The sequence below is a fragment of the Corvus cornix genome, chromosome 8 (assembly GCF_000738735.6).
Source record: "Corvus cornix cornix isolate S_Up_H32 chromosome 8, ASM73873v5, whole genome shotgun sequence".
Taxonomy (NCBI): Eukaryota; Metazoa; Chordata; class Aves; order Passeriformes; family Corvidae; genus Corvus; species Corvus cornix.
The window spans coordinates 17305961-17330286 of record NC_046338.1 but is presented as its reverse complement, the minus strand read 5'-3'; the positions used below and the strand labels follow the sequence as shown (position 1 = coordinate 17330286).

The window sequence follows — 24326 nt, the reverse complement described above, 5'->3', positions numbered from 1 at the left end:
CCATGCAAAGCCCAGCACTGTGAGGGCTGCTATGGGGAAAATTATCTCAGCTAGATCCAATACCCTGAGTCATGGTTTGTTTGAATTTCAGCAGCCTTTCTGGCAGCATCTGATGCTTTTAATGGTTAATTTGTTTAATTCTCTTGTCAGTGAATCTTGGGAGCAGAAAGACAGCGACACTCCCAAATTGTTAACATTAACATATGTCTTAAAATATCCTTTGTAGATCATAGTAAAAGCATTATGGTAATTCACTGTGAAGAGAGGTGTATTTTCATGAGGCACCAAATATTTTGTAGCCTTCAATAACCCTTAGAACCTCTTTGTAAAATAGAAATAACGTTTATCTATCTCATGGGAATGCAGAAACCATTACTTTATTAATATTCAGGACGCTTGTGAGGTTTACTAGTGACATGGTATTGATGTTTAGACTGAGAATTTACAGTTCCATATTTCATTAATGCATTCTTCCCCACTCCTTTTCCTTTTCATTTTGCTTTTCCTCTAATACTTCTCTGTTTTACCTAAATTTAATTTATTCCTTCTTGCTTTGGTAGCTTCATGATCACCTTAAACCGCGCCTTTCCCATCTTCATGGTGCTGGCTTGGATATATTCAGTCTCCATGACTGTGAAGAGTATAGTGCTAGAGAAGGAAATGCGTCTGAAAGAAGCTATGAAGAACAGGGGTATAACCAATGGCATGATTTGGTGCACTTGGTTCCTAGACAGCTTTTTCATGATGGCTCTGAGCACATTCCTCCTCACAGCTCTGATTATGGTAAGGATTGCTGCTCTCAAACTCTCTGTTGTGTTTGCACTGCTGATACCAGTTTGCTGTTGAGAAAGAATAGTAGCCATTGATAGGGAGATGTGAATGGTGGAGGCCTGTTCTGATCACAGCACGTAGCAGGCACATTCTTCAAAGCAGACCTCATAACAAAATCAGCATTTGGCAGAGACAGAACAATAAATTCACTAGTAAAGATTTATTGTGAGGTCCCTCATAGAAAATACAGCAGGCTGGTTACTCTGTGTATTGTGTCTTCTGTAGGCAGATGTAGATCTCCCAATAAATAATAATTGCTGCTTTAAATCAAAGAGGTAATAATTTGAAGAATTTTAATCTTGTAATTCACTATATGCAATTAATTTTTAATATCCAGTACTTGCCTGCTTAGAAGCTGTGATACTATTTCAATGGAAAAAGAGACTGCAAGAACAGAAAAACCTAAAAGAAGAATCCACCTTTTGCTTCAGTGATTCAAAATTCCTGTAATTTTTATAACTTTTCAGGACAGTTTGGATGTTGTCTCTGAGGACCACCTATTGTCTCCCCTACCTGAGAACCAAATTCTATATTGAGAGCTTGCTGCTATATTTTATCATATAAATGTGTAGCATTTTGATAAGGAAGACTGCTCTTGCATCTTTTCTGATGTGGGGGACTGATATTGGTATAAATACATAGCTAGAATTCAAGCTGCTCTGTCTTATCAGCATGTCCTGATGAATTGTTGTAGTTCCTGGTGGTTCCATTGCAGCTTGGGTGGATAGAGAAAGCTTACTTTATTTGCCACACTGGTTTAATTAAAAATCAGGAGGTAATAATATCAGAGAAGAATGTGCTTGTACCTATAAGTCACTTTCTTTCCCAGATTTCACTGTGCCAGTGTGAGACACCTACATTATCATGAGACACTGCATCACTGTTGATAAAGAAATCAGTCTCTAAGGCCCAGTGGGATGTTGCAACAATGCTGAGACCTATTTATAGCCTTAAAGACCTATGTGAGCATTATATAAATTGACCTAATAAATAGGTCTCAGCATTGGTTTTAAGGGCTATGTAGATAATTGGCAGCAGTCCCTGGTCTTCTTGAGAGGGAGCATTTAATCCACAAAAGCCCTAATGAAGAAAGGTCGATAAAAGTTCAGCCAGTGGGTGAATTAATACACAAGGATCTCTGAGAAACTGCACTTGGATTCCTCAGCTGTGATACACTTCTGTTTGAATAACATCCAGGTGCAGAAGCTTTGTAATTTTCCTGTGGTTTTATTGTGGTTTTTTTTAAAGATATGTTTTGCAACACTTCCATACATTGTCTTTTCTGCACGTCAAGCCAGTGGATTGAGGGGATGGTGGGAAGAGATAAATGAAAGTTTATGGTAATATTTCAAATAAATGCATGCGTTTCCAAGCAGGCAGATCTTGCTTGGAACCACTTACTTATTAAGACATGGACAGAATGTCTATTTTCAATCAATTATGATTTTTATTCAGTCTGTTGTACTAACCTGAAGTCACAATCCAAGGGCAGGGATAAAGTTAGATGAAGGATTTGTTATTGTAATGACCTCAGTTGTTGAAACTAATACCTGGGAGAGTTAGAAGTCACATTAGGTAAGAAAGACTGGCTTATTACTCATTACATGTTACACGTCGATAGCAATTCTGACCTTTTATGCTAGCAGAAAGCTGCAAATACTTGTAAATTTTTCTGTTTTCCTTTTGCTTACAGCGTGGACAAGTGCTACATTATAGCAATCCATTTCTCTTCTTTCTATTCCTACTGACATTCACCACAGCCACCATAATGCAGTGTTTCTTGTTCAGCACCTTCTTCTCCAAAGCAAATCTGGCAGCTGCCTGCAGTGGAGTCATCTACTTCACCTTGTACCTGCCCCACATCGTCTGCTTTGCTTGGCAGGACCGTCTGACTGTTAATCTGAAGATCCTAGCAGTAAGCCTTTCACTGGTTCTATGGCATCTCTGCTCAGCTTGTCACAGTGCATATGTGAATCACAAAGTATTGCACACCTCTTCCTCTTGGCTTTTTGGACTCAGAGAGGGAGACCTCTAAATCTCCCATAAATAATTAAGGATTGCAAGTGTGTAAGCCTTTAGCAGGCCTAGTGCAAGAGATCTCTTCATAGCTTTTAAAAAATTCAATAAAATTTATTTTATGTTTTGAATGCCAGGAAATTAGCATACTGTTTAAAATGTTTTGAATACTTCCTTGTAAGTCAAAGCAAATCTAACTTCTTGTATGTTTAATAAATAGGAAGGCAGTTCACAAAATGGGGACAGTTAATTTTCACATTTTTTCATGTGCTATAACCTAGTTAACACCCTATATCTAAGGATGAGAAGACCTCAGGTTCGTGTTCCTTCTTTACCTGAAACATAGAGTTAGGAATTAAACCCAAGTGCCAAAGCTCTGAGAATTACCTTCCATCTAATAAGTTGTAGACATTCTCCATGCAGTGCCTCCTTGTTGGTTCTCTTCCATTTTAGGTAAGATGCTTAAAAAGTCTGGGGAGCTGGAAACTTCTTGCTGTTTTTTGAAATGGAACCATGGTCTTACAAAATTTTTTCAGGCTGATTTTATGTTGCCCAGTGAGTCAGGAAGGGGAGCAGGTGTGTGAGTCCAGTCTCCCCATTTTTACCAAGCATTCTAACAACATAGGTAAAGGAACTGTCTTCTCTCCTTGCACTAGGAAATATAAGGAAAAAGGAAGAAAACTAAAACACTTCAAAAGCTATAATTAAGTGTAGATATGGCTATGAATCAGCTTTCTTAACAGAGGTACTCTATAGGTATAATATATACCTTTTTTAGTTCTACCAATTATGCAATAATGTACAAAACTTCATCCTGTCATTAAGTCAGGAAATGAGTAAGGTTGGCCTCTGACAGATTCTGATTTAGGAAGAAATCTTGAAACTAGCACACAGTTTAAGCATAAAAGCAACTCTCTCTTCATCTTAAAGTGAAGGAGGAGACATCCATGTAAGAAAGGATATTTGCTGGCCAGGAGCCATGAATATTTCTGTCTATTCCTATACTTTTGTCTTATCTTTATTGTTCAGAGGTTAGTTTCTGAACAAGAGCTAATTACAAGAGATAATAAGAGCAGGCTGTGCATTATGTAGAGGGCATGAATTAAAAATTTAAATTTTTAAGGGCAAAGAATGTATTGCTGAAAACCAAAGTTTCTTTATTTAGTGCTCTAAGTGCCATATGATGATACCTCACTGAGACTTGCTGTTGTCCCCTCACTTTCCTAAGGTCTGGTATTCCTAAACTACATGTCCTGTGAAACAGCACTGTAGCACTTCTTCCTCTGTTTTTGCAGTGCAACATTGAAGAGGATGTTTGGATACTCTACCGGTTAATTAGTTTGTTGTGTGAGAACTGGCTAGCAGACATGACAGGGGAAGTAATTGTGGTTTTCCACATCCTGAGCATCTGGTGTACTTTCTGTCATGTTACTCATAGTTGCCCTGCCTCAAATGCTCACAAAATATTTTGTTTCTCCTAGAAAGTCAAAGGTGTACACTGCAAACTTCTAAATGCACCTACGGTATTTTCTGAGCAGACATTAATGAAGAAAAAAAACAATCTGTGAAGGTTGCCTAGTAGTTAAAGGAAGTACAGCCAAGGTTGAATTCAGTCTACTATGGCTAAATACTGCTTAGAATTGCAGAGAATTAAGCATTACAGGCCAATATAAAAGTGTAAGAATTTTTCCCATGATATTTGTTAGGCAAATTTTAAAGCTCAGTCCCTAAAAGTCAGAGGTTTTTTTGTTTTGTTGTTGTTTTGGTGGGTTTTTGTTTTCTTATTTGTTTTTGGGTTTGTCCCCCTGTCAGGGTTGAATGTCATTTTTCCTTTATTCCAGAGTTTGCTTTCTCAAGTAGCTTTTGGGTTCGGTACGGAATACTTGTCACGCTATGAAGAACAAGGTCTTGGCCTACAGTGGGGTAACATCAGAACCAGTCCCTTGGAAGGAGACGAATATAGTTTTCTCTTTTCCATTAACATGATGCTTTTTGATGCTTTTCTCTATGGAATACTGTCTTGGTATCTCGATAACGTTTTTCCAGGTATGTCAGTTTCTTATTCATATAAACTCGTGGCAGTTGCTGTAAACTGTGTTAGCCTAATCGGTCTCTGCTTATTTCACTGTCAGAAACAGGGTGTTTGATATTATAGACTGTGAATCCTATCCAGTTTAGCACTAGTGGTTTATTAAGGGCTTCCACTTTTCTCTCTTTCTTTTTTCTCTCTCCTGTTTTATTCCTGAAAAGAATGAAAAAGGAAGAAAGAGTAAAAAGGAGGATGCAATTTCAATCCTGTTTTGTAATTTAAATGGAAAATAAATCTACAAAAACATCATCTGTTAAAATCTGATTTCTGTACATACTTTTCTTTTGAGAAGCTTCAACCATTTCTAGTGAGATTTCTTTTAATTTTTAAGAATATAAATTTAACAATTCTAATTCATATATGTACTTTGGCCACATTAGGCAAACTGTTTCTTAAAGGATGGTACTGTTCCCTAAGACACATGCTGTGTCCTAGGCAGTTGTGAAAGTCCCTGCGTAGATTTACTTTTTTTCTAAATAGAAATCATGATTCTAGTGTGAGTTCACAAAAGGATTTTCTTTGTTATCAATTACAAAATTCTGGAACTTTCAGTGTGAAAAAATGGTTTGTCCTACTAGCTTAAATGGGTTATCTTGCTTCATAATGAATATTGTTACAATAGAATAAATGCAAACTCTCATGCTGTACAAGCAAGTGAGCTTCTTTTCATTAATTTATTGTTCCTGCATGTGAACTGTAGTTCCAGAATGTGTTCTTGGCAGATGGCTATTTTTTTTCTTTTTCTTTTTATTTTCTGCAACTCTGTTTAAAGAAGAGTGGACAATGGTCCATTTCCATGAACACAGCAGGAATTTAAAAACAGGAGTTTCTTTATTCATAGATACAAATTTATTTTTTTCTGTCAGCACTTTACACAAAAGTAACACCTTTCAGGGCTTCTAATTAGAAGCTTCACTTCCTCCCAATATTTGCTCTGAATGTCTTGCTGTCTTTCTGCTGCTCTGTTCCTGTAGAATTTCTCATAGTGTTTCTCCATCACACACATGCAGCCCTGCCAAATCAATGCTGTAGTCTTTGAGGTTACTACAGGAGTTCCCTGGATAATGCTTTGAACTCTGTGGTTCTAGTCCTGCTCAGGTTTCCTCTGAAGCCAACCACCCATTGGCACAATGGCACAATGGGTCCTTTGGCTATTTGAGCATTCTGCTCCGTAACAAATATCACTTGGATTTTGCATTAATCCTGAATAAGAAGCTGTTGTTTTAACCACCAGTTTCAGAGGGGAATAACTCAGACCATAACAAGGCAAACTGTTTGTGAATGCAGACAGAGCATTTCTGTGCATTAATAGGAGTACAAGTGGTTGGCTGAAACACAGGTAGTTTCTGTTTATTCACAAATAAGCAGACACTTTCATAAACAGTGGTTTTCGATTAAGAAAACTGACCATCTTTCAATGAGTATCACAGATTCCCCTTGTTCATTTTGAATGTTCACAAAGATGCCAGTTTTAAACATAGAAGCTCAAATTCCTGCATTCTATAAGTCAACATGATCCAGGAAAGCAGTGTTGACTTCTAGTAACTCTGATGTGACTGATGAGAACTGGTAATGTTACTGTGCTGTCTCTTATCCAAACTGTAGTAACCTTAACTAAAAAAGCCCATTTTTGCTTAAGAAGAGGATTACTCTGTTGTCACTTTTCCTGAAAGGCTGTGTGTTGAAATAACAGTCAGAGTGTCTTTTCTCATTACCAGTTGTGAATTCTGCTCCAAGGGAATAAGTGTAAATTTAAAAAGCTTTTCAGTCATGTCAACCCTCAAGTGTTAAGTGGGCATCAAAAGAAAGTCCCTGAGTGAGGATAGGATCCCCTCTTAAACAGTGAGCCACTGCCTGGTTGGTAAGGATTCAGGGAATAGCTTCATTCTGTAACTAAACCACATCCTACTTTAAGAGAAGGTAAGACAAGTCACATCATATTTTCTGAATATTTTACTGCTGTCCAAAAGAAAAAAAAAACATCTGTAAACAAAATCTGTCTGTCAGGTACTTGGTACATGGTTTGACCTTCTGATACGCAACACTGAGACTGTAAGTGTTTATACTCAGACTTTTCTTAGATGAATTTGTGCCTCCTCCGGCATGGGATTATGAAGTGCACTTTACCTACTTATTTTTGTTTTAGGGGACTATGGGTTACCACAGCCTTGGTATTTCCCTGTGCTAGAATCATATTGGTTTGGCTCTAGAAGCCCAGAAGCTGAGAAAACAGCAACTGCTGATGGTGAGTTCTTTTAAAACTTTTTTAGGAATAGCTTCACTGATCTGCTTAAAGGTGACTGTATAACATTTCCATTAGCTGAGCTGCTGCAAATGGTGAGAGACTGCCATACACTGGGAGTCTTGGCAAGTGCCTTTGAATTTGGAGTGGTATGCTTTCATTAGAGTCATTAGAGGTGAGTCACTGTTCCATCGGAGAGCCTTTAAAGCCTGGTTTAACAAACAGCATCAAATCCCCATTCTGTAACCAACACCTTTTGAGACATTCAAGGAGTTCTTATTGCTCAGCAACCCATTCATGAAATGTTAATCTTGCACTGAGGTTCCCTACCTTTCTAAACCTAATTATTTTCTATCTAGTTTGACACTAATTTAAGTCTATTTACTTTCAGTTTCTAAGCAAGATCATAATCTATGCCACCCTTGTACCAACTTGAATAAGCTCAGTAAAGAGCCAGCAAGTTGATTAGGAGCTGGAGCATGTAACATATGAGATACAGAGGGAGCTGGGTCTGCTCAGCCTGAAGAGAGACAGCTAAGAAAGAGCTAGACTTCTCAGATGTGTCTAGTGGAAGGATGAGAGGCAGTGGATATAAGTTGGAAAGCAGGAATTCTGATTCAATATAAGGGAAAAAAATATTTATTATGAAGATGGTTAGAATATTGGTACAGGTTGTTCAGAAAGGTTGTGAAATATCCATCTTTGGAGATAGTTGCCATGATCTGAATTGGCCATATTTTTTGAGGATTGAACTGGAAGTCTTTGGAAGTAATTTCTGATCTAAGTTATCCTATTATTATCTCAAGTAACCTGATTGTGCTGATCGTTATTTCATCCTCTCTTCTACAAACATTGTCTTGGGTTTTATGAAGCAGGGACAGTTGGAAATGTCATCTCTGATTAATTCCTCAGTAGGAGATTGTGATTCTTACCTATTTGAAGAACTTCAGTGGATCAGCTTACTTGAACAACTGTAGAACTTTTCACAACTCGTATCTTTTCTTCAAGGAAAATACTGAGCATTTTCTTTATTTATTGTAACTGGTTAATGTACTGGGAGGAAAACAGGATAAGAAATATCAGATAATGTAAATTCATGCTGGAAAATGAAGCTAATGATGTCGGTACTTTTAAAATTTACTTCTATTGATGCACTCTTGTATCCCCCCACTTTGCCATTATAGGTGATGCAGTGAACTTGTTTATGTCACTATTTGTGCACCAGGTAATTTTATACAGCTTTGTGGGCTAGAATGTCTTATAGAAGAAAGCTATGGTGAAGTTTCAGAACAAAAATAAGTCCTAAGCCATCTGATAAATTACAGTTGTGCTAGTTTCACTCTAGACTGCCAGCTTCAATTTGTGTTATGTAAAGAGTCTCTTCAGGGGCTCCTACTTTCTTCCTGCTTCAAGCCTGATCCAATGTGACTGTTTTCCTTCATGCTAGCAATGTCTAAGACCAGATTGGAAAGCCAGAAATTCTTGTTTAGAAGCTAATACCAACTCATTTATTCTGGCCTGGTGCTCTTAATCTAAGTAGCAGTTTAGCAATTTGCTTTTCACTTAACTTTTAAATTTTGTTTTAATTCCTCTCACTCCCTGTACATCTGGGAAAAGTTTGTATGGCCTTTCTCTTCACGTGGTAAGAACTTGGTCTAGAGCTGCATGGACAAAATGTAAAATATGTACCTCATATTAGTCAGGATCTTACTCTGAGTCTACAATTTCAAAATTGTCCGTTGTTTTCCTTAAATATCTGATCTTGACACCATGAAGCAGATTTTAAGCTAGATGGTTTTGAATGCTGTATTCCTAACCTGAGTAAAACACTGATGGTTAATGCCCTTGAAAAGCTCAAGGCTTAGGACTATCTCCTTTTCCTCAAAATACCTCTAGAGATAAGAGGATATTAAATTTTTGTTAATTAAATCTTGGTTACTCTTGGTTTATATAGAAAAAAGTCCAGAGTCAGAAGGCTGTGTGGATCAGAAGACCATGGAAAGGGAAAAAAATGAAAGCAGACCAAATAAATCTGAAGAACCTGAAAAAACAGAAGAAAAGAGTGACAGCCAGGGGAAGAAGGATGGTAAAAACAAACAATGTAAACACAAACGAGAAAAAGAATCCGGCGAGCAGGGGAAGCCTAAGACAGATGTCCAGGACAAAGATGAAATTAATAGTAAGGAGAGAGAGCAACCTGAGTACTTCTGAGATACTATACTCATTGTACTTCATGACAAACTAGACATAGGAGTGATTGGAGCCAAGCTACATGAGCCAGTAGGTGCCCAGTAGGTGATAGCATGTAACTGCCAGAGCTAAGCACAAGAGAGACACTGACTCTTATTTACTCCTCTTACATTCATCATCCCTTAGAATATTTTAGCCACTGCACATAAGACAGCTGCCTTCCAGAAGTTCCTTAACTTGTATTTTTATCGTGCAAATGCAGCCTGTTTCTTTGGCAAGTTAGTTTTCATGCTGAGAGAAGCCTCAGAGATGCATACGCTGACTTTTTAAAATTAAACAGAGCCATGACTTCAATTAAAATACTTATGCTGAGAGGAATGTTCTTCCCTCCTAGTCCCAGCCATCCTCCTTTTTTTTTTGTCTATCTTTAGTGTGTTTTGCATCTGTAGGGAAAGGCTGGTTTCAAAGGGATTTATCTGAAGTGCTCTGCGTGTCTGTCTGCAGCCTTTTCTGATGCTGACATTAGCCACCACCTAAGAATTCCTGAATGATCTGCCTTGTTTTCAAGCCCCAAAGTCATCTTTTGTGGTGAGCCAGAGGAGTTTTCTGTATGAGATGCTCAGAGGAATGCATGTGGATTCTGTAGCACAAGTAACTGCTACAGGCAGCTCTGAGCCCATTCTGACACTCTTGAAAAGCTAGAGATAAAAGTAGGGTCATCAGAGCTCCTCACGTAGGCACTGAAAACATGCATTCAGGGTGAATGGAAACAGGACAGGACTTCAAAAGAAAAAAGACAGGGAGAGGTTAAAGGTTATTTCAGCCAATCTTCTCCTAGTCCTGCCTTATCTTTTTGGTGCTTTGCTCCTTAGTTCCCAGCTTCCAGCTGCTCCGTGGCCAAAAAGGAAGGGCTTTCTGCCTGTCACTGCACACAAAAAGCTTGTCTTCCCTTTCAGCCACCCACACAGGAACTGGGAGGCATGTGGAGAAGCCAAGAGCACACCTAGTACAGTTCAATGACACTGAGGATATAGGATCAAAATGGAGAGATATGAATCACAAAAAAAAGGGAGCTCAACCCTCTACCAGTGTCCTTCAGGTGATGCCAAGCAGATACTGGGGGAGATCATCAGAGAATTTGCCTCAGAACTTGTCAGTGAGTCTTGCAGGCAAATATGGATTAAACTTATGATGCATATAAAACCAAGGAAGGTGCCTCAGTTGCCAGTATATGCACAGCTATCAAGCCAGGCTCCATGTGAACTTTTGTGAATACAGAGATGTTTATATTTGTCCCAGTAAGGTTAATGGAAACCTACAGTCCTTTCATAAAGCAAAAGCTAAGGTATTAATAAACAAAATTTTACTTAAAATAAAGCTACCCGTCCTATAATGATTATTTCAGCTGTTCTATGGTATACACAGCTCTCTCATGTACAGCATATTTGGAACTTTTTCCTGAGTATTGTCGGTGACAATAATGACAGTCACACAGGCCACTGTTGGAGGTGGGGCTGGTTTCGCCCAGACTGCATTGGCTGCTCTCCACACAGGCCTGCTGGGTACTGAGCAATATAAGTAAACTGCAATTGCAAAATAAGCCTTCCTACAAAGCCTAAAGCATTCTGTGTAAACAAAAGTGGACAGGGTCTTTAGTTTCAGTTTCTCAACTCCCATAATTCACATTGCCCAAGGGCTTAATTTACTTCAAAGGAAGTTTGTTTTGTCTAGAAGTTGGTGCAATAAAACGTTCTGATGGTGCTATTTGCAATAATGCATTTTTAATCCTGAGAGAAGCCATCTCATGTAGTGCTCATGTTACTATCTAAATCTTGACCTGGTCTCAGCAATGGGGTAAATTTCACCTACCAGGATTAAAGGCAAATTTTTTTTGTTGTGTTTTGTTTGTGTTTGGGCGAAGTTTTTTAAGCATCATGGTCAAAGACTGCACAGCTGGGCAGATTAATTGAATGGCAGATTTCAGCCGAGCCAGAAAGGCAACCTGCTGCTTGTTTAATGTAATCTCTCAACCTATCTAAGTATTTCCAGGAAACAATTCCAAATAATCTTCCTGCTACACAGTGAGAACAGAAAGCATGTTCAGCTTCCCCTGATCCAATGAGTTACCTCTCCATAGACCACCACAATTCCGGGTTCTGCTCCTCCTGTCATGGATATGAGGGTGACTCTAATGTCACTGGCATGGGGGTGAATCTAAATATTAAATTGCACTACAATTACAAATCTGGCCTCAGTTTTGTACTGGTGTGACTTGAAGAATCTGGCCCTGGAGCATGATGCTGTATTATAGTGGGTATGTGCTATTCTGCACTTACTGATGTGTTATCATCAGAACTAGGATTAAAACCAGGTGCTTTTATTCTTTTTTCATTCTTGATTTCTTGCCTTTCAAGTAAATACCTTATTTGAGCCCGAGCCAACAGGACTGGTTCCAGGAGTATGCATTCAGAACCTGGTGAAGATTTTTGCAAACAGGCCCAAACCAGCAGTAGACGGGATGAATCTTACTTTTTATGAGGGTCAGATCACAGCCTTCCTTGGTCACAATGGAGCAGGAAAGACAACCACCATGTAAGTCTCTTATTTTAGAAGAAGCAAATCCAGGGTAGTGCTCTATTACTGGAGCAGTCTTCTCTTTTCACTCTTCCCTTGTCTCTCTATCACCCCTGTAGCTGGCTTGACACACAACATTAGGCTTTTCCAGACAGGGAAATGCTGCCCCCAGGCATAAAGAAGATATCCTGGATTAGCTAAAGCCCTGGGAGGGAGGTAATGCATGACACAAACAAGTGAAAGTCTAGAGAGACGGAAGCAATACTCTCCCTCAGAATTCACTTCCCATGGCCAAACTACCATAGGTGAAGAAAGATAAGGATTTTCTGGCTGAAAGGGCTGAAAATTTGCAAGCCACTACATTCCACTTGTTCTTGGTTTCTCTAACTGGCTCTAGGTCAGCCACATCTTTTGGTCTGTGTGCAAAGGAGTATAAAATACAGGCCCTCTTTAAATCAAATGGTTACACGCATGCAAGATCCATGTCCAGATTAAAATGTTCCTCTAGTCCTAGAAACTTAGCATCCCAGGAAGCTGGACTTTTACCATATTTAATTTTCTGGATACAGAACCTTATTTAGCAAAATAGGATTAAATGGTGAACTAAACCTTTTATAAATCTGTGACAAGTTCATCAAACGTTGAAAGAACTGAATGTGTTTCATTATGACTTTTCCCAGCAGAATACTTCAGGATTTTTCAATTAAAACACCTTTATTTCAAAGGCACTTTAAATTGCCTTTTAATTTTTTTTAATTGTTTCACAATGAATATGTTCAACCCAAAATAAAAGCATCTTAATCTGCTGAAATGTTTTGTAAATTTGAAGGGGTTTATTCTTATGATAAAACCAAAAATTTTTACTGCTTTGAACTTTTTAAAATTGAAAAATACACTAATCACCCAAACCTAGTAACAGACGCCACCCATTTACAACATAACATTTGGTCTCCTAGTTTACAGAAAATAAAGGTGTAGGGTGTGAGTCAGCATGGCCAGAGACCTCAAACCATTATTCTTACCTTCATCCTACTGAGCTTCATTTTAGACCCATTTATATGTCGGGGTGATATAACATGCTGAACTAAAACAGTTTCTTAATGGAAGCCAGAACCATATAGACAGTTGTATCAAAAATTATGTCAGCAGATCCATGAGATTCTCTGTAGCAGATCAAGAGTGCTTACATGCATGCTTTTCACTGGAGTTGTTTCATCAAGGCCTATAGTAAGAAGTCATCATGCTCCATCTAGTGGAATCATGCAATGTAGCTTCCTTATTTAGCACAGAGAGATAGGAGAGGGGGAATTTCCTCATTTTATTTCCCCAGGTCAATACTGACAGGCCTCTTCCCACCCACATCTGGAACTGTGCTGGTTGGCGGCCTGGATATCCAGACTCACATGGACTCCATTCGGCACAGATTAGGGATGTGCCCTCAGCACAACATCTTGTTCAATCAGTAAGTATCGCTCCATACTGGCTTTAAGAAGCATCCCAGTCTGTATGCATGAGAATCTCCAAAGCCTGTGTTGTTTCTCTCATTGTGCTGGCAGCAGATGTATTTCAGAGGAATACATCACATCCTGCAGTAGAAATCTCCTGTATCATTTCGCTGGGAGCAAAGTTTCTTAGGAAAATGACAGTGCTCCTGGTGTTACTTGTTGTAGTGTGGGTTAGCAGGAGTTAGCCTGGAGGTTCATGCACTACAATTTAGGACTCCTAAAGCAAAAAAATCCAAATTGACAGTGCAGTAGAAGGACTTTTTATGCCCATTTCTCACTACCACCCAACCACTTACTGCCTTCTCTGGTGATTTCCAGCTTCACTTCCATTAGTTTGTGTTCATCTCAACAGCAGACTCTCTTCCATTTTATTCCCATAAATGGATGGTTTGATGCCTGCTATACCTGTTCCTTTAGTAGCAGGTTCTGCTTTGAAAAGGCAAAGAAAGAAACTATGACCTCCAAGTGAAGTGTGTTGATCCCAAAGAAGATCTTTTAGGGTAATGCAACCTCTCTTCCTTTAGCAAGATAAATCTAGAGTGAATTTATTGCTGCTTGGGGAAAAAACCAGCTTATTCATTTAACCTCCCTTCTTGCCTTTCTGTCTGATTTCACAGCCTTACTGTAGCAGAGCACATCTTGTTTTATTCTCAACTGAAAGGAAGATCCAGGGATGAAGCTGAGCAAGAGCTGGAAACAATGCTGGAAGACATGGGCCTCACCCATAAAAGGAATGAAGAAGCTCAGAATTTGTCAGGTGCCCACAGGAATTTTCTAAGATGTTTTTCCTGCAGCCTTTTCTTTGTCATTCATAGAATCATGGAATGGTTTGGGTTGGCAGGGATGTTAAAGATTATCTAGTTCCAACCCCCTGTCATGGCCAGGACCACCTTCCACTAGACAAGATTGCTCACAGCCCCATCCTACCCAGCCTTTGGGCAATTATTGTTCGAGTTACATATTTGAGGCCATATTCTAACACACCAATGTACACTGTAGGGGGGCTTTATTTTCAAGGAGTAAATGGGACTGTACAAGTAGTAAAGCTGGCATAACCTGTCCCTAAAGCTCCTATGTCTTATAAATATACAGCAAATGCAAATATACTTAAAGCTATTAGTTTTAAATAAATAAATATATATATAATTGGTTAATATAAGAAACAAAATACAATCTTCTATTATTTCAAGGCAAATGAAATACTATGCTATTATGCTGCCCAAGTGTATGGATCAGTGCTCCATAATACTGTATTATTTGGTAGGAGTAGTTTCTTCCATTCTGAAGATACAAATGCACACAGTGTATTTGAACAACTCTCAGATTCCAAAGATGATTTGTATAAACAGCCAGCTGTTCCTATACTACTTTGTCCTGATTGCAACTATAAAAGTTGGTTAATTTCACCAAAGAACATGAAAACCTCATATCTTCCTACTTTTGCTTCTGGCAAGAATCAGAAAATGCAACGTGTAGATGGAAAATATATATTAAAGAAAAAAAAGTTTGGACAACATGTTTTGAACTTCAGAAGAAAAATTACTATTAATTTATCTTTGCAGATATGTGTCTGAGGATGGGTTTCATTTTGTTTGTATCAGTTTGTCCCCACACCAAAAAGCAATGTTAATTACATCCCTGCCACTTATATAACTCATCTTATACTCCTGTATGTGTTTGTCCTCTGGTAGGTGGAATGCAAAGGAAACTGTCTGTTGCCATTGCTTTTGTGGGTGAAGCAAAAGTGGTAGTCCTGGATGAGCCCACTTCTGGAGTTGATCCATATTCCAGGAGATCTATCTGGGATCTTCTGCTGAAATATCGCCCAGGTAAGAGATTTGAGAGTAGAAACTGTTTGATTTTTTTGGTAGGATATTTTAAACTTGTCGTAGATGCAATATGTGCCTGCTGTGTAAACTGTCATGAGTAGTGGGATACGAACACAAGCAAACAAGATTCTTTGAACAGATACCTATGGTTGTGGCAAACCTGGGACCTGGCTTTGGTGCAGAGAAATAATTGCCAAAAAGCAAAGCATAGTTTTGAGTTCCAGAGAGAGTCCATGCCTTGAACATTCCTCCTTGTTCCTTCTAGGCAGAACAATTATCCTATCAACCCATCACATGGATGAGGCAGACATCCTTGGAGACAGGGTAGCCATCATATCCCAAGGGAAACTCTTCTGCTCAGGCTCTCCTGTATTCCTAAAGAACTCTTTCGGCTCTGGCTTTTATCTCACCCTTGTTCGCAAAGTGAGAACCACAAAAATGGGAAGGGCTACTGTAAGTATGTATCTCCCTCCCTGCACATATAATCCAAATAATGCTTGCACTGCACCAAGGTAAAAAGCAATTAAGTGCTGCTTGAGACTGTGTACAAAACTGCAGTTAGTCTTATGATGATATAATTATGAATATCATATTAGCATGGTTTGGGTTGGAAGGGACCTTAAAGATGATCTAGTTCAAACCCCCATGCTGTGGGCAGGGACACTTGCCACTAGACCAGGTTGCTCAAACCCCATCCAGCCTGGCCTTGAACACTTCCAGGGATGGGGCATCCACAGTGTCTCTGGGTGACCTATTCCAGTGCCTCACCACCCTCACAGTACAGAATATCTTCCTAATATCTAATCTAAATCTACCCCTTTTCAGTTTAAAGCCATTCCCCCCTGTCCTATCACTACATGCTTGTAGCTCATTTGTAGCCATCTCTGGGTGCTGCGGGGGTCTCTAAAGTCTCCCTGGAGCCTTCCCTTCTCCAGGCTGAACAACTCCAACTCTCAAGCCGCCTTTGTCCTTATACAGGTCTTTCTGATTCTTGCTTTTGCAGTACACTGATTTTAAACATTAGGTAGTCTGGTAAGTAGCTGAGACACCAGAAAAGTCTACATCTATCCGTACCTAAACCAGCCTCTCACAGCTTGAAAAGTAGGGTTCTGGATTCTTTATGTTGAAAGTAGTGCTTCCAGTCCTAGTAGCAACACAGTCTGTACACTCATGGCCCCTGCTGATTGCATTTTCCCAGGTATTTTGTATGCAGTTTAGAACTTATTTGTGCAGATGGATTTATGTTTTCTGCATTGCTTAATCCAGTCTTCAGATGATTTTCAGTATATGTTCAAGATGCTCTGGATATGACATATTTTTCACGGACTCAAGCTGTTCAAAGATTGACAACCCTTACATCCTGTTTTGAGTGTATCTGAAGCACTTTCATCTTTCTATCTCTTGCTCATCCATGCTAGTCATTTTGTAGCTGTGGATCTCAGTGCTCCTGCTCCTGCTCCAGCTGTGTGCACAGGGGTGAAGAAGGCATTCCAGAGCTGGAACTGGATGGTAAGAAGCAGGATGGTTCAGCATTCCAGCACATAGCTATGTCTCCTCTTACGCTGCAATCTTGTCTTGCAGATCAATGCTGCTGAGGTCCACTTCTTTGGTCCTTGTGTCTAACGTTTGTATTGTACTATAACATGACTTTAATAAGGGTTCTTTGTGGTTTTGCTTACCATTGACTGCTTTTTGTGTATGTGGTCTCAGGTACAAATGATGAACTAGAAGTCTGTGTGCTTTACAAGTTTAGTAAAGAGTTTCGTGTAATTTGTTAATGAAAACTGAAACATATCTAGAGGAAGGAAATAGAAAAAAAAGTAATTTTGGCTTGTCTGCATGAGAGAAGAATTTAAGTAGATATCCCTGAAGATTTTGTTGTGCTTTATTAACAAACCTGAAATAGTTTCCTGCTACATAAATACAAAGCATAATTAGCAACACAGCCCAGCCCAGGGCAGAATTAACTGAGATATCTGAGAGTTACGTAATAGACCAGTACCCTTTTAGTGCAAACAACAGGTTTTGAAATCATGCTTAATATGGTTAAATATTCATTCTATGAACACTGTTTTGACTTTTCACAGGAGATCTAAATGAGCTAGCCGAAGTCATCCACCATCATATCCCAGAAGCAAAATTAATTGAAAGCATTGGTCAGGAACTCATTTATCTTTTGCCCAATAAAAACTTTAAACAACGATCTTATGCCAGTCTCTTCAGAGAACTGGAGGAAACATTGGATGACCTGGGACTCAGCAGTTTTGGAGTTTCAGACACACCACTTGAAGAGGTAACAGACAGATTGAAATACCTGCTGACCTTACCATAAGCACTCAAAATGTTCCTGTTCTTAAATATGTAATTCTTAATATGTCCTTCAAAATCTAGTCCCATAAGCTGTGGCACACTCCGAAAATCTTTGAGAAGGGCCTAGAGAGAGGATCCAAGCCTTACTTCATTGTAGCCTTGAGGAGCCTTACCCATAGTCTGAAATGTGTCCCTTTTATTTGTATCTTTGTTCATTCATTTATTTTCTGAGGTATTTCATAAGAGACCTCTGATTGTGTAATAAGATGAAGTACTGAAAAGGTATCCAAATTTTTTTCTTTTATATTGAAGGATGATGTATGGTGTTCTAAAGGTCAGGTTATTGTAACTATTCTTTTCCTAACCAGAAGACGTATTTCTCTATGGCAGGTTTTCCTAAAGGTCACAGCAGAAGCTGACCCTGAAATGCAAAAAACAGGTATAGATCCACAAATCTGTATTTGATTAATTGTTCTTGGGACTTATTTTTATTCTGAACACTCTGTAAAGAGGAGCTTCAGAACTTTCAGTCTTTTATGTGTTCTTGACAAAATAAATTTGGTCAGCAAATATCTGTTTTTAGGGCCTGACATGATATCTGAAAAAAAAGATTAAGTCAGCAGAAAGACTTGTATTTAGATTGGATGAGGTTCTTAACTAAGCAAATAAAAGTGGAGTGTCAAGCACCCAGATGTCAATGGCTTTAGTAGTTGTATAAAAATTACTTTGCTGACTATTAGTCCATAAACTACATAGATTATTAAATTGTTCATCCTGCTGAGTAAGAGGAGTGTTTAACTATATGATGTCACTAAATACAACCACAGTGCAACAGTTGTAATTAAAACAATCTGAAGATATGATATATACAGTTGGTAAAATCTGGACCTCATTAAAATATCTGTGCTACTTCATGCATGGAAGATAAAATGTCTTCTCTGATGCCTCTCATCTTAACCTAGGAGATACTCAAGAAAATGGTTCTGCTCTTGGCAAAACTCCTACTGAGAACAAACCAGCTGAACAAACCACACTGAAAGCTAATGACACTTCTCGAATGCCAGTAGGCAGAACAGGAGATCAAAATGAAGGCAAAGGGTCCCGACAGTATAAAGGCTTTCAGCTTGTACATCAGCAGATCAAAGCACTGCTCATCAAACGCTTCCACCACGCCTCCCGCAGCCACAAGGACTTCCTAGCACAGGTATTGACTGACTTGTGCTGTGCTTGAGTCTTCCCCACAACCCTCTCAATACGGTCTTTCCAGCAATGATGGCTCTATGGAAAGCAGTAGAGGTGCTGCAAATGGGTAACAGTGCAATTATGATTCCAACTCTTCTGTCTCTTCTTTTATTTCTTTCTGCCTGGAGTCTATCAATTGCACCAAGTTCATGATTCTATCACTACTAGCCCAGTGTTTTATTTTTAACATAATACAGTTGTATGACAACCAGAATTTTAAGCAAAAGTGCTGGAAATTAAATTGTTGATGTTCAGGAGTTAAACCAGATTGGATCTATGTGATCTTGCTGTCCTTCCTTTGTTTACATATATTATGGGGTATGTATAGTGGCACTCTACAACACCTATGTAATAACCTACTCTGACGTTTTCATGTTTCCTGCAGGTCGTTCTCCCTGCTAGTTTTGTGTTGCTGTCTCTAGTACTTACAGTCATTATTCCTCCATTTGGAGAATATCCCGCCTTAACATTACACCCTTGGATCTATGGACAACAGTTTACTTTCTTCAGGTAAGAGGAATTGCCTGAAGTACATCTGTTGTACACACACCTTTTTCTCCCTACAGTTTAGTTAGCATCATGGGGCCCCGTCTCACTGCTCTTTTCTCACTCTGTGTGATGTAAGAAAATATTCACTTTACTGGAATCAGCAGACTTCAAATAGCTTGAAATTGGTGCACATGGAGAATACAGCTGCTAGTAGATCTAACAAATAGTCTTTCAAATGTCTTTCTAACTTTGGTATTTTCCTCTTCCTACCTGAATTCAGGACCTCAACACTTATAAAGTTATATATCCTGTTTAACAGGAGATCCAGGCCTCAGCTTATGAAAATGCAGAGTATGTTTTTCATCTTCTGATTACTGACTGTGACAGTGCTGAGAGAATAGCAATGAGGATTCAAGGCTTTTTTGGAGAATGTTGCTATTGGACTTTGTCAGAAGTCAGCTTTAGTATTAGGAGAAAAGAAAAAGAACCATAGCCTGTCAACCATCTCAGAACATTCTGGGTTTTTACATAAATAAAATAATTGAATTATCAGCGTTTGGAGGGGGGCAGTTGGTACTGCCATATGGCTGTCCTTCTCTAGTTGCTATGCGTATTACAGTACAATAGTTAGAAAAAATATTTTATAGAGAAAGTCCTATCTTATTCCCTTAGCAATGAACGTCCTGGCAATGAGCAGATGGTCTCCCTTACTCATGCTTTCTTGAATAAACCAGGATTTGGAACTCGCTGCATGAAGAATCAGCCTCTTTTGTAAGTTGCTAGCTAATTTCTGTTGAATGAGATCCTAGCAGGGTAATTCTAGTGGAACTCGAGTAGTGAAACAAGAATGAATTGGCTTGATTCTTCACAAGAGCCAATGCTTCAGGTGTGTTGTTTGCTATATCTAATATTGGGTCAAAAATAACAAAAACAGCAAGATAACACTGCCACTGGATTAAGAATGATTCACAGTGCCCAATGTGACTGACTGGAAACCTGTAGCTTGGTGTTGAGAGTTACGCAACCTTGAAATTTATGTCAGTAGGTCAGTGACCTCAGGCCCAAATCTTCTCAGCTTCCCTGGCACTTTCCATGACTGAGACCCTTCAGGCTCCTCCTGTTCCCATTGGTGTGTTTGGACGCAATAACTTCAGCAATCGCTCAGATTGTGAAGTAGCAATAGGACAATGTCTATTATTAGAAATTATTCTCATTCTGAAGTGAGGGCAACATTAATAGAGCTGCAACTTTTGTTGTCCTACCTGCTTACTCTGCCTCTGAGTCCTGCTCTGGAGCCATTTGTCACTGGCTTGCTATGCTTTGACATTTGTTCCCTTTCTCCTGGCTCTTTCCCAGCCATGATATCCAGCAATTTGAACCTTCTGGTTGTTCTCTCTTCTCCTGTTCCTCTCCTCTACCTGGTATGGCAGAAACAAAGAGGAAACTTTAAAAAAAGAAAAGACACTGCATGAGAAAGAAAAATGATAGTTTCTTCACTGTAGATTTCATGAGTACTAATGGATCAAACACAGTCCCCTTTTTCCTTCAGTGCCCTATCTGCAAGCTGAAGACAGTAAGCTTGGCAGAGATGTGGGGGGAGACTGTATTTATTCATGTGTACCAAGTACTCTAAAATGTTGTTCTTATTCAAAACTCACAGGATGAGGGCTGAGGGGGGAATATCTACTTAGAGCATTGTGATTTTGTGGATTTGTGAGTTCTCATGGACCGTTATCTCTGCACAGCTTAAAGCTCTGTTCCTCTACACAGGAACTACCCATGCAATAATACGCCAACTGCCTGGAACACACCGGCTGTTCATCCTAACCTAAGCAGCCTCCTGCTGAGCCAAGAGTGGAGCCCTGAGAATCCATCACCTTCCTGCAAGTGCAGCACTCACAAGAGACTCACTATGCTGCCAGAATGCCCTGCAGGTGCAGGAGGCCTCCCACCACCACAGGTTGTGTCCTTGTGCCATAAATCTTTGTAGGAAAGTTTCATGGCAAGTGCTGGAAAAGGGACCAGTGTCTAAGTACCTTGCCATGCTAATATACATGGAAGGAGTTGAGTGCATTCTTTATCGAGAGAGCAAGACTTGCTGGAATTCAGTTTCAGAGATACTGGAAAAGTTTGCACATTTAAATAAATTTTGATTACTGTTTTCATCCAAATTGCAAACTTTTCATGTGGAAGAAAATCACAAAAATTTTAACAATTTGTCACATCATTTTTAAAAATAATTTTTATTTTCTTTTGCCTCAAGGAACAATTCTATTTAGAAGGTTGCCTTTCTTTAAAGGAGGGAAGGGCAGGAGGGAGAAAGAGGAAAGAAAGAAAGAAAAGAAAAAGAAGTCACAATTTTAAAAATGTGGAGTGTGGTCCTCTATTAAAAGGAAAAAATACTATTCAGTGAACCCCAAAGTATTATTTCTTACATGTCTTTCAGTTCCATTTCTATCAAGAATGTTCTAAGCTAGCAAAATGAATGTATGCACGTGCATGAAGATGAGTTATTTAATAACCACTGATGCTGTATGGAGGAAAACAGAGCTACATTCCCACCTCTCCTATCAATGAATGATCTTAGTAATGCTCTTTATAAAATGTGCTTGCTCTTTTGAAGAGCAAAGGAAAATTACAGCCTGTCAGTGTTTGCATTTTATAAATGTTTTTCTAAGAAGTAGAGCAGAATTGCAGCCACTCTCAGAGTAGTAGCTCACTAATTTAATGTCTCACCATGCACACTGTTCATCTTTAATATTCCTGTTTGCCAGGCTGAACACACCAGAATAATTACTAAAATATTTCTAATTTTCATAGAATTATACAATCATTAAGTTTAGAATACAACTCTAGGATTGAGTCCAACTGTTAACCCAGCACTGCCATCTCCGCCACTGAACGCCATCCCCATGTGCCACATCTCAACATTTTTGAACACTCCAGGGATGGTGACTATACCACTTTCCATGACACAATCTCTTGAAAACACTGATTCAGCTTGCTTTGATTTCTCTATCACTGTTCACAAAACAAAGTTGTTTTAAATATCCACAGAATTCCTGTTTATGAAGAAAAAAATTCGATAGAGGTTAGATTCTGACCTTACTCACAACATCCCAAGTTATTTCTGATTTCCAAGTAATCCCTGTCCAACAGACAAAGTTGAATTTTGCTAATTGCATGCTAGTGTATTTCAGAGAACTTTAGTCTAAAACTTCAATTCCAAATAAGATGCAATGGTTTTTTTTATTTGTTTGTGGAGATTCTAGTCCTCTAAACAAGATGTATTTATAATAATATTATCCTGATAATTTTGCAGGATATTATGGTTTTGTATAACTTATCAGAAAGAAACAGTTCACATGAGTCTTCAGGAAAGCCACAGTGTGTAAATAATTGTCAATAGAATTATGTTTAAGCATAGACAACTCAATTAATGAAGCCACTATGGGGATGCTACCAGTCTTCCCGTCTAGAATCAGCTGGACATCAGTAATGTGTCTTCTATGTCATCCAGTACTCTCTGTGGATAAATGTAGGAATTTCTGGAAAGGTCACTAGACTTACTTCCTAGGTCATTATCAGATCATTGCAGGTTGCAAGGTTTGCCATCTGAAGCTGCCTGGGAACCTCTTAAAGTATATTCTACTTTGGGATAAACTCAGGAGTGCAAGGTCTTACATTTCACAGTGACCCTGTATTTGTAAAAGACTCAACAAAGTTGTCATGTGGCACCATTTTCATATTAAAAAAAAAAGTAATTTTCATTCAAACAATCTAATGTGCTAGTGAAGGTGAATTTTTTGTATTAATTTTTACCTAAAGTTGCTAAATCATAGGAAACTACCTCTTTCTTTTTTTTTTTTTTTTTTTTACTGGGGCCTCAGTCTTTTTGTTTGAAAAGTTTCCTTCTTTCATTTTGAAGAAAAAGCCTTGAGCAACCCCGACCTTTGTTGAAAATATCTTTCAGAGTGACATGCAACTGTTTTGTGTCATGCATCACAAACTTATTGATTTCTTCTGAAGTCTTAGTAAGTAAGGATGTTTAGGCTATAAATGACCCATTAGTGATTGACACACTCTCTTTCAGTGATACTATGAACCTGGGCATTTTCTCTGAACCAAAGCTACTTTTTCTCTTTTCCTGACAAACACTTAATAGCTTAAGACACTCTAAAGTTTGTGATTGATTAGTTGTTTTTTTCTTGACAGAGAGTGCAACGCAGCACAGAAATTCTTCAAGATCTGACCCACAGAAATATTTCAGATTTTCTGGTGAAAACATATCCCACTTTGATAAAAGGAAGGTAGGGATGAATCTCTATTTCTTTTTCACATACGGTATTTTGTACCTGGCAATGAAATTCTTATTTAATAATGACATAACACCTGATTTGCCACAGTATTCTGTAGAATTGAGCACCATGTCCATATTTCTGATATATATATATAAGACATATATATATATATATATTCTGATATATATAAGACTGGAAGAGGCTGATTTTAGGGGAGCTCAATATTTTCAATTATAACTATTTGTATAATCAGGTACTCCTTTATGGGCAGAGCTAAGTTTCGGTGCTGATGGAATGCCATGTTAATGGTGAGAAAAATGGTGCTTTTGCACAGCATTGGTGAACTGCCTTGCAGAGATACTGCTTTGTCTCCCTGAAGAACTGTAACCACACTAACATGACCATCTGCCTGAGTTAATTAACATTTGCTTCCCAGACGTGCTAAAGAGCAGCCAAAGGACAATGTTACACAGATATATCCATCCTACTGATAGCTCCTCAGCTTGCCTGTGTGTTGAGTGTGGTAATTAGCTGTGCAGCCTCCACAGCCTATTATCTCTGATTCAGGCCTTGCTACTTTTCCAGTTCCCAGCAGAGTTCTTGAAATTCCCTTTATATTAGCTATGTGTTGACTGCCTTTGACTGATTCCTCTTAGCATGTGTCATAATTGCTTTAGATATATCTTTTAAAATAAATTAATTATGGAT

At 38.7% G+C, this 24326-nt stretch overlaps 1 protein-coding gene across 9 annotated transcripts in view; it reads left to right on the top strand.

The window, feature by feature from the left end:
• The window catches only part of ABCA4 (ATP binding cassette subfamily A member 4), an 86669-nt gene that overhangs the window by 36076 nt on the left and 26267 nt on the right, over positions 1-24326 (top strand). For 6 of the 9 annotated variants that reach the window (XM_010409143.4, XM_010409141.4, XM_019291683.3 and 3 more), the window contains 18 exons: positions 561-783; positions 2525-2746; positions 4689-4893; positions 7083-7181; positions 9133-9357; positions 11783-11960; positions 13273-13404; positions 14065-14204; positions 15139-15276; positions 15542-15729; positions 16695-16785; positions 17364-17569; positions 17977-18025; positions 18549-18790; positions 19214-19338; positions 19990-20088; positions 21088-21277; positions 23533-23627. In XM_010409143.4, coding sequence (XP_010407445.2) covers positions 561-783; positions 2525-2746; positions 4689-4893; positions 7083-7181; positions 9133-9357; positions 11783-11960; positions 13273-13404; positions 14065-14204; positions 15139-15276; positions 15542-15729; positions 16695-16785; positions 17364-17569; positions 17977-18025; positions 18549-18790; positions 19214-19338; positions 19990-20088; positions 21088-21277; positions 23533-23627 — 2847 coding nt within the window. The remainder of the gene's footprint in view (positions 1-560; positions 784-2524; positions 2747-4688; positions 4894-7082; positions 7182-9132; positions 9358-11782; positions 11961-13272; positions 13405-14064; positions 14205-15138; positions 15277-15541; positions 15730-16694; positions 16786-17363; positions 17570-17976; positions 18026-18548; positions 18791-19213; positions 19339-19989; positions 20089-21087; positions 21278-23532; positions 23628-24326) is intronic. The other 3 variants (XM_010409144.4, XM_010409145.4, XM_019291686.3) reach the window with 3 other exon arrangements.